The sequence below is a fragment of the Rhinolophus hipposideros genome, assembly GCF_964194185.1.
Source record: "Rhinolophus hipposideros genome assembly, chromosome: 4".
Taxonomy (NCBI): domain Eukaryota; kingdom Metazoa; phylum Chordata; class Mammalia; order Chiroptera; family Rhinolophidae; genus Rhinolophus; species Rhinolophus hipposideros.
This window is the reverse complement of record NC_138050.1, coordinates 20,665,419-20,678,806: the sequence shown is the minus strand read 5'-3', so window position 1 is coordinate 20,678,806 and position 13,388 is coordinate 20,665,419. Positions and strand designations below refer to the sequence as shown.

The 13,388-nt window shown below is 34.2% G+C and overlaps 1 protein-coding gene across 3 annotated transcripts in view; it reads left to right on the top strand.

Moving 5' to 3' along the window:
- INTS6 (integrator complex subunit 6) overlaps positions 1-13,388 on the top strand; it is a 97,477-nt gene that overhangs the window by 15,611 nt on the left and 68,478 nt on the right. For 2 of the 3 annotated variants that reach the window (XR_013993161.1, XM_081045385.1), the window contains exon 4: positions 2,650-2,739. Coding sequence is in view for 1 of the 3 variants with exons in the window: in XM_081045385.1 (XP_080901511.1) it covers positions 2,650-2,739 (90 nt within the window). In the remaining 2 variants the exon portion in view is untranslated. Of the gene's footprint in view, positions 1-2,649; positions 2,740-11,342; positions 11,503-13,388 lie in introns of those variants that run through there. The other variant, XM_081045386.1, reaches the window with a different exon arrangement.

Genomic DNA, 13,388 nt, shown 5'->3' with positions numbered 1-13,388 from the left:
TTTGAGTACATTCTAACTTGATTTTTAGACATTATGGTTCTTAAGAAAGTATGTATTTTTGGATTGACATCCTCCATAAAATTCTTAATTATAAATGACCAGTTCTCTGGGCTCTGGAGGATAATTCTCCGTGCGCAAATACAGGAATAAGAATGGATAGGTGTCAAAGTTTTGGTCAGAAAATACAACTTTGATTTAGGTTAATATGTAGAGGTGATACAGGGACACCTGCAAGTATTTGGTCCATGCTATGGGGGTTTTAAGAGATTTGCTGATTTGTTTTTGCAAGGTAGCAAGTCAACCAAAGTATTACAGTTTTAGCTTAAGGGTGGAATCAAAATACAATGGTTTTGAAGATATTAGGACATCTTGTTTTTCTTTATCTCCCTTTGCCAATTTTTGAGCTAAAATGGTATTTGTAGAGACCAGGAGAGGAGAGTTATTGTTATGTATGTGCATGGGTACATACATTTATTATGTATGAGTGTAGAGATTATGTATTTTGTACCTAATACAATGCCTGATACATTGTAGCCACTGGTTAAGTGTTTGAATGACAAATGTGAATATGAATGGACACTGGGTGGCTGGACAGATAATAGGAGGGTAAAAGTGTACCCTTGGAGGTAGTGTACCCTAGCAGATTCATGGCTGGTTCCGTGTTAAGTTTTGGAAGCATTCATTTATATTGAGATAGAAAGGTAACATATCTATATTTTTTTGAAGCTTATTGAAGTTTGAGTAATTTTAAATGGTTCGGTGAACTTGGGGAGGTTTGTATTAGTCTGCAGTCAGTGAATCAGTGAATAATTAAGTGCCCAGTGCTTAAATATTTTGTGCTTAGGGCTGAGGAAGAAATACAGAGGGTGCCAAAAAAAACTGTAGACACATTTGAGGAAAAGAAATAACTGTATCAAAATTGTAATACTCAATATATACCGATAACAAAAGATGACTACAAGTAACGTGTATACTTTTTTTGGCACCCGGATATGACACGATCCTTGCCTTCACTGTATTGAAACACATGAAACAATAGTAAATAATACAAGATAGTGTATTTTAAAAAAATTTGTAGTAAGAACACATGGTTTCATGGAAGAAGAGGAAGACTTAAACTGGGCCTTAAAGAATGATTAGGAACTGGATGGGTTGTGGGAAGGGGAAAGGAAAAGCATTCTACCTGAGGGAATCAGGTAGAATGAACATCAGTTGGGATGAACATTGCCTGTTTCTAGATCCATGAGAAGTCCTACATTATTAGAATTTATTATTTATTTTGGGGGTGAATGGTGTGAGACACAATATTGTGTAACACCGTATTTCCAAAAATTGACCATGAATGTTGTAGAGGAGGAAGGGAAGGTAAATTCATGTTTTTATCCTGCAAGGCTTCTGTAACATTTAAATGCTCCTGTGCATTTGAAATCTTCTAGAGGTTTTATCCAACGTATTTTATTTGACCAGAGGAAGCTTTATCCATCTGGAACCACAGTTTCTTGGACATTAGTTTGAAAATGTATATGTCACTTAAAACAAGTTGTGTGACTTGATCAAGAAATTTAATCTGTCAGATACCCCCTTCACACATACTTTATGAGTAAGTTATAATCGCAATTACTGTATTTGAAAAAGTATTTGTAAATTCACTCAACCTTCATTTTATTGAGATCTCCAAGCGATTCATAGGCACATTAAAATTTGTCATATGCTTTGCTACATCCTATTTAATAAAATTTCATTCCATCCTTTCTTGAACACAGTAGCAGAGAATTTGATACAATTGATTTCAAACACCAGGTTTACCCTTTTGAAACTTCTACCCTTTGGTCATAGTTTTATACAGAATGTGATTGATATCTCACATGAGAGCCATTTATGGGTAAAAGATAAGCTTATGTTTATCTGAGTCCCTCAGAAGACTTGTTACCTAGAATTGAGCATAGTACTACTCATGGAGTGACTTGGCTAGAGAATTGAATGGAAATTATTGAGGTTATTTCACCTTATGTATAGAGCATTTGAAAGCTCTATGCCACTGTGTTTCATTGTGTCTGCTACTGTTTTTGTACTCCTCTTGTTGAGCAATTTCTTGTAGTAACCACCCTTCTTAATTTTAATTTTTCAGACTATTATTAATTTGCTAAGCTGAGAGGAGTGTTTTCATGGAACCAGCTCTTAGAGCCGGTTCTTCTTTCCATATACCTAGTCACTTGGTTAGACATTTGATTATAGGCATAGATTAAATTACATGGTAATGTTCACCTACTTTTTTTGCCTTCTTTTTAAAGAAGGTTCTCAGAAAATATTTTCCTTTTTAATTTGTAGTATCTAAATATGTCAGACTATTAGAATTGAACTGTGGAATCCCTTTGAATTTAAATATTTAGTGACATAAATATGAATGCTCACTGTAAAATTTAAAACAATGTAGGAAGAAGTGAAAAATCTACCTTTTTCTCTACCTATTTCCATTCCTTTAAGGTTATCCTCTTTTTTCCTTCCAAAGTTTTTTTAAATGTATACTATATGTAAAATATAATAACAAGAAAGTGGGATTTATGAACTGTTCTGAGAATTGACTTTTTACTGAGAAAACTTAAACTAATGTTAAGACCTTAATATGATCTATGTATTTTTGGACTTTAGGGAAGAAACCCCTTTTTCTTGGAGCCAGCAATAATTATTACAATTACTGACGGGAGCAAGTTGACTACTACCAGTGGAGTCCAGGATGAGGTAAGTTATGTTATCTCATCAGGGATTATGCAAATGCAGTGGAAAAGTCTTTATTTTTACGTGAACTGTCAAATACTGAACACCTTACATAGGTTCTTTCTTGGATAATTAGATATAGTCTAGAGTCATCTGTCTCCTAGGACTTAATGTATCTTTGTTGGTTATAACAATGATCTTCAAATTTTCTTGAGGAGGAAATCGCTTCTGTGAAAAAATTTTGAGCCTATGTCCACCCCAATAATATGTGTATTCTTGAGTTTATGTGAGGGTGACAGTATCAGTCCATACAGTAATTTAGTAAAATTCTAATATTCAAGTTAAAAAAATGGGGACAGTATTTTAATAATTTCTTCCCATATTTCAGTGGATTGTCATGTGTACTGTACTGTGGACACTCCTAGACTAGAGTATAGCAAAACCATGAGGAGATTAAGACTAGAAAAAGGGAACGTTTTTGGTTATTTTTATTCTAAGTCAAGTATAGTATAATAATTTGTAGCTTACCTCACTGTTCTCTACTAGCATGCATTATGCAGAGTTGGTTGTGTGCTGTGTGACAAGTTGAATACAATCGAATTATTTTAACTTTAAGCTGTTTATATTGTAGTATTTGAACTGCTTGAATATTTGTTTTTAAACACATATTGATACAGAAAGGAGATGGCTTTAGACTACTCTTTACTGTTTGCATTTGCTTTAGAATCTTAACTTTAATTCTCATTTTATTTGCAAAGGGTTTGATTAAGTAGGAAAAGTATAATTTTTAAATTCAGTAATTTTTAGAAATATTTTCATTGTGTGACATTGTAGAATGCAAATTGGATATGGAATCAGGACATGTGTATTGTATTCTAGTCTTGGTTCAACTACTTTCTAGCAGTGAGCTTTGTACCAGTTACCTACCTAGCATGTCTAAATCTCTGTCCTTGTCCACGAGATAAAGATGATAAGTCTTGCCTTAACTCATAGGATTGTTGGAAGACTAAAATGAAAAATGTATGTGAAAGTGTTTGGTAGGCTATAAAGAAAAGAACATATTATTCTATCATGAAACATTGGAACCAGTAAAGAATTGTGGCTGCCTGATCTTGAGTAGAGGGAAGAGACCCAGGATTGTTTGGTTTGAGCAGTTGATATTAAAGGGAATTTAGGCTATAATTCATGGAGATAAAGCTGAAAAATTTAGGTAGATTAAAATTCATAGTTAAAAAATGAATATAGTCTATACATAATTAGTAGCCTCAAAATGCTCCATAACTGACTCTAATGGATTTTGGGGCTTTCTTGAACTTGTCTAATGCTTTCTTGACATGTATAATGTCTTGCCATTATCAGGAACAGATAGACACTGAGTGTATGTATACATGAAATGCTACTTAACTTTAAATTTGAAACTTTCAAATTCATTTTCCCCACTTTACCCTCTTTTTGAAAAATTTGAGAAAGATTGAGGTATTATCAGGTTAGAAATATTAACAGAACTCATAACAATTAACTTCTTCAATTTTATTTTATATAAATTAGAAGTCTTTTGATGGTTTGTTTCATTTTGTTTTTATTCTTAATGATTTTGATTTGTAGTTGTGATGACTGTAAAGGTGTTTCTGTAATAATCCTATACGTGAGATTATCCATTCGCGGTGCTTTGTCTTACTGCCTTTGTAGATATGTCCTTTGCGGTACAATGTATTGTTTCCATATATCTGTATATGTTTTGTGTGTAATGTTTGTTTTGTAGGACCTCCTCTAGCTTTTAGAAATACCTTGAAATAGTACATGGATATTGGAATTGCTCACTTTTCTTCCTAGATTTTTGGGAAGGATGTTGGAGAAATGGGACTATGTGTTTACAGTAACCTAAAACCACCTTGCTAATAGGTTGGAAAGATTTTCCTGTGTGCAAGAATCTTACCTTTTCTCTTCTATGTTCTACAGTATTTAAGCATAGTACTGAGAACAGAGCTTACATTTAAAAAATACTAATTACAGACATTGTTACATTGAGTCTGGTAGTTATTAAGATGAAAATTGATTACTACTATTTATTTGAGGTAGAAGATTCATTTGTTTTAAGGCAAGGTTTATTTTGGTTCTGTAGTTGGAACATAGGTCTATGAGTTGTTTTGGTTTTTGAGTTCAGGAATGTCTTTGATCTTATGCATGTTTGGTTCTTAATATCCCAGCAAGACTCATCTTGTGTGGCAGAGAGATAATGTACCCCTGATCTGCATATGTTGAAGCTTAATTTTTGCTAAAATGTTGTGATATATTGCTCTGTTCTAGCCCAAATAATTAAATTATGTGATTCATTTCAATTTATACAAAGCATAAGGATGCTTTTTGTTTTGCTGTTTTGTGTGTGTATATACGTTTTGCACGTGTGCTACGTATGATCGATATTGTAATTTCTACTAGAAAAATAAACAAATATTTGCCTTTATGTCTCTCTTTCTTCAGATTTCTTAACTTTTGGCAAAACTTGATTCTTTTTCAGATTTATTGAATGAGTGAACGTGTCAGTAAATTTCACATTAGGCATGTGTGTATATAATTCTTGACTGGCTGTCGTTGCTAGTATTGTGACCTGTTACTATGTATGGCGTTGTGTATCCCACCCAAAAGATATCTTCTGCTCCAGAGTTACAGTATAATATCTCACATGGTATATTTGTTGTGTTAGTGCTGTTTTTCAGGTATAAGTGTTCTTGCTGCTTTAAAATCATGCTTATGTCATATACGAAACATAGAACTCATCTAGTTTTACTGTTTATTTTATAAATGAGAAAATTGAGATACAAGGAGGCAAAGTGATTTGCTCAAGGTTATAATATTTGTTACTGCCAAAATCTGGATTAAAATTTATCTAAATTCCAGAGACATTCCAGCCCTTCCAGACCAGTGCTTTCCCCCTGATATATCTACTGCCTCTCTGATTCTGTTTTTATGTGTTCTTAAATTTTACCTTCTATTTACCTGACTTCCTGTCTGTCTACTTCAGCTCTCCGTGCAATTTTGACATAGGTATTATGTTCTTATTTACTCAGTGTACCTTGAATGACTTAATACAACGGCATTTCTAGGCAATGAGGATAACCATGGTAAATAGGGTGGATTTCCAGTTCTCAAGTTCACCGTCTTATGAGGGAGATCACCTATTAAATGGTTTTATGAATGAGACAATAGATATACCTACTAAATGTATTGGAGCACCGAAGAGGGAGGGGAGGGTTAATATGACCTATCTTGTGCATATGTCAAATCCTGTGTAATGTGAATTTTTATAGTCATTTAATTTTGATTAAATTGTGGATAATTTGGCAGAGGATGTGGCTTATAGTTTATATCTGTGAAATTTATAAAGACATCTGGTAAAGTTGTTTTGATCCTAGAAAATAGTTAATGGAAAAACTTGGTGCCATATTGTCTCTTGACCTGGCGTAGTTTATACCGTCCAGAGTGACCCAATTTCTTATACTTTGTTTGTCAAAATAGTATAGGGATACTGTTTCCTCTGTGGCAGTTCATCACTTAGCCTTGTGTTAGAAGAGGAGCGGCTTTGTATTACAAACAAAAATCTTGAGCTGTTTATGATCATTTTACCTTAATTCATGACTTTATCTTTTTTGGTCTCATTTAATAAAGTCCAGGCCAATGTCTGAGGTCTCATGAGTGTGTTTCTAGTGCAATATTTTTGGTAACTCTCTAGGACTTTTGATAACCATTTGAGTTGGAAAAAAGTATGTGTGTATTTTCGCTTCTTTTTCTTTTTTACTGCAGCTGTTTGATAAAATTGGTTGTTTACAATATTTTCAATCATGAGGAATAAGTTAGGTGGGACTTTGAATCCTGATACACGAGAAAACTGTATTGTTTATCCCCGTAATAGTAGTCTTTGATATTGATAAGCATACTTGTGGCCAAATAGTCATGTTATATTACTGATATATCAGATGTTTTCATAGAATGACCATATTATAATTAGCGTGATTGAAAAATATATTTTTTTCTGGTCTTTATTCCTGCAATAATCCTCTCTAGTAATGTTTTGCAGTGGAAAACTATTCTGTACGATGATTCTAGAAACACGTGGCTACCTAAACTACATTGCTCAAAGTAGCCAGAGAAATCCTGCCAGTATGATCTTACTGGTGAATGACATTCCAGGAAAGTGTAACAGTTATTTTTCTCTTCCTTGAAAGTGCTAATAGAAGTATTATCTTTCAAAATTGAGATTTCTATATGCTGAAGAATCTTTCTGCATCTCTATCAGTGTTATAATTGCCCTGGAGGCTAACATTTTAGAGAAGATGTTTGCAGTAAAAAAAAAACAAAACAAAAAAACTGTTGGCTTTTGACATTAACAGCTTTGCCTTTAATGAGCTTGCCCAGCTTTTTAAGATAACCTAGGACAACTACTTTTTCAGCTTCTTCTTGGCATGTGTTCAGAAAGGGCATATATGTGTTTATAGAAAAAAAAGAGTTATCTCAGCTATATGTTTAAGTGGCTACAGATTGTGATCTTCTCTTTCAACTTCTCAGTTCTCAAAAGGTGATGCAGAAGTTCCCTTGGTCTGTTGATGGGTACTAGTGACTTTTCTGTATCATGCTGGGCAGTGTGAATGGTTTTACCTTTTACAAGGATAATCTGTCATTAGGATCTATAATTATAGTTTGTATTTAACTTTTTGTGATATGTACTGATTAAAAGACATTCTGGAATTTATTGAAATCTGTTTCTAGTATCTGAAATAATTCAGAAACCACATCTCTTTTCTTCTGCATAAAATGTTTTTATTCCACTAAAATCACTAAAAATATGTGCCAAAAGCTGGCAAACTATTTAAATTGTGTCAGTAAAGACTTTTAAACACATATTTAAAAGTTATTTTTTTCCCCTCGACACTTAGAATTTTGGGGTACTTTCTCTTTATTTTTTAGAAAGACCACTAAGGAATCTTGAGGGATATCATTGTAGTATGATAGAATGTGTCAAACAGATCTATGTATAAATGTGTTTCTGAGTTTTCGTGTTTATTCCTTAATAATGGTACCTTTTCTATATTATTAGTAGGGGCTCAGTAGCAATATCAAGATTAGCTCCTGTCTCACTGATTTGTGATTCAAATGTTCTAAACATATGTACAACGAACGTTGCTGTGTATGATAGACTCTATCAACTCTGCTTTCCAAGAATTTGTTGGGTGCACATTATTTGTTTTTCTTTTTTTTACCCATATGTTTGTCTCTGTTCTCTCAACCCCTGGATTTATTACTTCTGATGTGCAATAGAAATGTATACATCTGCAATTATTAGTATATTGAAAATATGCATAATAGAAATGCATAACTAAAAGAAATTGATGAAATGTTTCAATTTAAAATCTGTAGTGAATTTTTAACAATTCACATTTACAATACTTTTATTGAATATATCTTTTTTCAAGGTCATGTGTAAAGAAAAACTCTTAAGGATTGCCTCTGGACAGACACTACAATAGAATAATTAAAAAGAAATGCTGGCTTTAATGAAGCTGTATGGTAAAATAACTAGTATCTAGAAATCTGTAGTTAAGATATATCGAAACAGTTTTTATTCTGAGGGTGAAGCAACTTCACCCTGCATTTATTAGCCTCTCAGAACCCATAAGCAATAAGAGACACTACATGTGTGAGGAAAATTTCTATTTAGAGATGTTTCTATTACTCTGCTGATTCTAGCTCTTCCATATGTAAACTGTGATATTTAGAACAATAGTTTTCAAATGGCTGCATCAAAATTACCTGGGGTGTTTTATGAAATACACATGCCTCTTAGCTCTAATTCGGGAAATTTTGGTTCAGTTTATCTGGGCAGAGACCTGGGGATGTGTGTGTTTGGAAGTGTCCCAGTTGATTCCCATGCACAGATTTGGAAACCATAGTTTTAGAACACAGTATTTCTGCAAATATATCTATTTAAAACTACAAAAAATACATGTGAAAATGAATAACTTGAACAATTTAAAACTGTTTTTGACTCACGAGGTCAGCAAAATATTTCGTTAAAGATAAAAATTAATTCTTGATCTTTAGAATTGTTAAACTTGGGAATGGGTTTCCAAGGGATATGGAATAGGTCTCCTGTGAATGTTTTTATTGTGTTTGATGTGGTTTAGAATCAGTTATTGGATAGCTTTGAAATACTAACTTCTGTGCTGACTGTAGTCAGTCTGTAGTTACTGCTTATGGTTTTCTGTATCGAGGCAGACTCTTAGACCCTGAGTATGAGATGGGGTAAAAAAGGAAAGGGTAAGAAAAGAGGAATAATTACTTCATATTTTCTGTCATGTGCTTGCTGTCCCAGGTTTAGGAGTTTTTATCCAAAGGACTATATAGTATTCTGTATCCTTATGCTTTAACTCCTGGTTTGGATGTCCATAATAGGCATTATTATATATATTGTATGTATGTATACACATATGTATGTATGTGTATATATATACGTATATTATATATATATGTGTGTGTGTGTGTGTGTATATATATATGACCGAGATGAGGACAGTTTATAAAGAATTGGTGATAGTTAACACTTGCTTTCGGGAGTTGCTGCTAAAATACTCTTCCATAATGAATTTTTCAAATTTTGAATTCTTAAAGGATATTTTAGATTAAATTCAGCAATATTTTTTTTTTTGTGATGCATAGTAACTGGTTGCGAATAAGAATAGTGGCACACCATACATTTATATTTAGCACTACTATGTTCTAGGTACTGGGGACACAAAGATGGAATTAAACAAGGCTCTTGCCCCTAGAAAACATACTTTCTGAAGATATGCAAGTAAATAAGCACTTGTAATACATTGAGATAAATCTCATGGCATAAATAAACAGAAGGTTCTGAAAGAGCATAAAGAGAGGAGCTTTTTGAGAGATGACTAAGGAATTGAGCCATGACATTTCAGGAAGAGGAAACAGTGTGCAAAAAGCATGAAGGCATGAAAACAGTGTATTGGGCAACTATAAATTATGAGTGGAGAATGGAAATTGTATTAGGTTGGTTCAAAAGTGATTGCGGTTTAAAAGGTTAAAAATAATTGCAAAACCCGCAATCACTTTTGCACCAACCTAATAGGTAGGATGCTTGAAATGTAGGTAGAGGCCAGATGGTACCACCCTAGGGAGACTTAGCATTTACAGAGGAGATATTGAAGATGTATAGCAGGTGAGCCACATGATCAGATTTGCATTTTAATAAACTTACTCTGCTAGCTAGGTAAAAGAAGATAGATTGAAGGATGGTAAACTGGGAAGAATTGGCAAACTACATGCAACAATTCAGAAAAAACACGGGGCATGCTAAAACTAAGCCAGTGCTGACTCGGAAGGCAGAAATCTGAACCCACGGCCTAGGCTTTGGCTTCAGAGGGCTCTGAATTCCCTGAAATCTCGTCCACGTTGTCTGTCTATGTGTGTGCAAATTTTTCTCAGGGACAGAGGTTTATAGCTTTAGTCATAGTCTCAAACAAGTAAAAAAGAAAAAAGACAGTCTAGTAGTATTTCAAGGTTGCCAACTTGGGAATCGATGTGGATGTTAGTCGTGTTAACTGAATGGAGCTATTGGATAAGTAATAGAAGTATATAAAATAATTGTTTGATCAAGTATCTATCTTTTAGGGTACAAATGTGTTAAAGGAGTTGTGAGCCAACTTTTAGAACAATAACCTCAAAGATTTTTTCTTGCCTTTTAACATTATGTCCTAGGAAAAGTATTTTGTATTGAAAAACAGAGAAATAAGTAGAATTTTATCTCTGGATTCCTATAGTTAAAATTTTTATTTTGAAGCAGATTAAATAAGACTTGTTATTTATATATCAGATCTTTTAAGTTCTTAAATTTAAGGCCATAGTGATGAGAACATTTAAAATTGCTTATTTCAAATAAGTGTGAACATTGAAATTCAGAATGCTAGGACAAGGGCATTGTGTGTGGGGGGTACACCTTGTGTTACTGTCAAGTCACTTAAAGAGGATGCCAGCCCAAGTCCTCTTTCGTTTATCAGTATGTGATTTAAGAATAGTAGTACATAGATTGGCTGTAAGGGCATTGGCAGTTTTCTGCCAATTAAACTCAGTGAAAGTCTGCCCGTTAGGTATGTTTCAGGCCTCTAAGTCAGATTACCATTTGAGAACATGGAAAAGTTGACTACTTTGTCTTTTGATGAGGCACACTCACATAAGCCTTAGGCTGTTAGTCATTTATGAATGCGTTCATTATACTTATTTAGCTGTATTCTATAAAATTATTTTATGTAATTTCCATTTTCAGTTCTTTTCAGATGTAATGCAATAAATTTAAAATTTCTCCGATTTGTATATTAGGAATAAGCTTTGTTCAGTGACTGGAACAATATTGAAACTATGATCTTTCCATCAAGGCAAGGCTACATTTTGATCTAAACAAGGCTATTTTGGTATATTTTTCCCCACGCTCTGTCTTTTCAGGTTGAATTACTGATTTTTTCCCCCTTTGTTTTGTTTGTTGTGGTTTTGATGTTTTTTTTCCTTTCAGCTAAAGGAGCAGTCCAGTGGTTTTCAAGAAGTGCCAAAGTGCACTGACTGGTGCCTCAGGGAGGGTCATGATTCCTGGATACAGGATCGACCTGATCCTGGATGTCACTTCAAGCAGTCAGATCGTGGGGAAAAGCCTTGTCTAATGGCTAGCCTTCCTCACAAGTCTGATGCTAGTCATCTCGGAAGGCCTCAGAAAGAGCCTTGAAGGTGAGCAGAGTAGAGTGTAGTTCTCTCGGGGGCTGTGACTATTTGTTGGAGAATATGACTCAACATAGAATGACATCCCTAACCTGACACGTCCAGGTGCAATTGGTAAATTAACTTTAGTTTATAAATTTGTTGATGATACTCAGACTCCAACTTTGAAAATACTAGAAACTACCCTCTCAACCTTAAGATCTGTAAGGGGAGGAATTCGGTATTTCCTGGGCCCTTCAGAACCTGAGGTTAGTGTCCTAAATGGAAAGCTCCTACTGTCATAGATCAAGAACACTGGTTGCAAAATCACATTATGTTGTGAAGTACAGATGGATTAAAAAAAATTTAGCTAGTCAGGTGTTTTCATTTATATATTTTATCATGTATCTGTTACATGTCAGGCAATTGGGCTTCAGGATATGAAAGGACAAATTTGCATTTGATTTGGTCTCTAATAATTTGGAAAAAACAGCCATCTTTGTAGCAGTTGAATTTATGTAGCTCATGTTTTATTCCATTCAAATTGAAGGATATTAATACTGCCTGCATTATTTAAATAACATTTTTAGCCCCATGAAAAGATTCTGTAGAGACGTTTTGAGCTTTTTTGTTTGCAAAACATTTAATTCTAGGCCTCTTTCTCTGTGCTTTAAGCACCTACAGATTCCCATTGTTTACATAATAACATTTACTACTAAGTTTTCAAACTCTATAACCTGTCCTAAGACCTTCTAGGGTTTTTTTTTTTTTTAATTGAGTCACCTATATTAGAAAAAACAATAACATGGGCGTGTACCATCATGCTGTATTGTATACTGGGGTTGGCAAACTTCTTGTAAAGGGCCACATGATAGATATTTTAGGCTTTCAGCCCATATGGTCTCTGATGGAACTAGTGAGTTCTGTTGTGAGGCAAAAGCAACCACAGACAGTTTTTTTAAATGAATGAATGTGGCTGTCTTCAATAAAATTTTGTTTGCCAAAACAAACTGTGGCCTGGATTTGCTTAGTGGGCCAGTTTGCTGACCCCTGTAGTATACCCTGTTTTATAGACCACTGCCCTAGCCCTTGAAATTGTGGTATACTAACTTCTGTTCAGTTTTAGAGGGCAATTGATCTTCCTTAAAGGAGTGAGCAGAAGAATGCCAAAGGTCAGAATGTATTTACTTCAATTGAATAAATGCTCACAGAACACCAGTGATTCAGATACAAGGTCAGGTGCTGAGATCATGAGTTTTCAAGAGAGATAGGTAAACAGTTATGGCATGGCATAAGAAGTCAAATGATTATGGCACAAGCTGCTGAGCAAGTGAGTGTGGCACTGGGAAATGCTGTCTCAACTTGGACTTTGAAAGATTAATTCAAGTTTGTGAAGTAGATGGGTGCAAAGACATAAAGATGATAGAGCGTGGGGGAACTACATGTTCCCCTCTGTTCTGGTAGTTGGCAGAATGATTAGGAAAGAAGTAGCAGGAAATGTTCTGATAGTTGGCAGAATGATTAGGAAAGAAGTAGCAGGAAATGAGAGTGGACAGATTGGCATGGTCCATTGTTTTTGCTTTGCCAAAAAACTTGGCCTTTGCCTTATAGGTCGATGGTAACCATTGAAGAGATTTTAGTTGAGGAGAAATTGATCAGATTTGGATTTTAGAATGTAGTATGTACAAGGAGAAGATTTTTTTTTATCTCCTTATAAAAGAGATAAGGGGTTGTGGGTTGTTTTATATTAGGCATAAAATAAAGAAACTTCGAACACTATTTAGCAATACAAAGGAATGAACTACTGATATGCTACAACATGGATAAACCTTTTTGCTAGATGCAAAAGACCATATATGGTATGATTCCATTTTTATGGAATGTCCATAAAGTAGATAGTGGCCTCGGGTAGGACT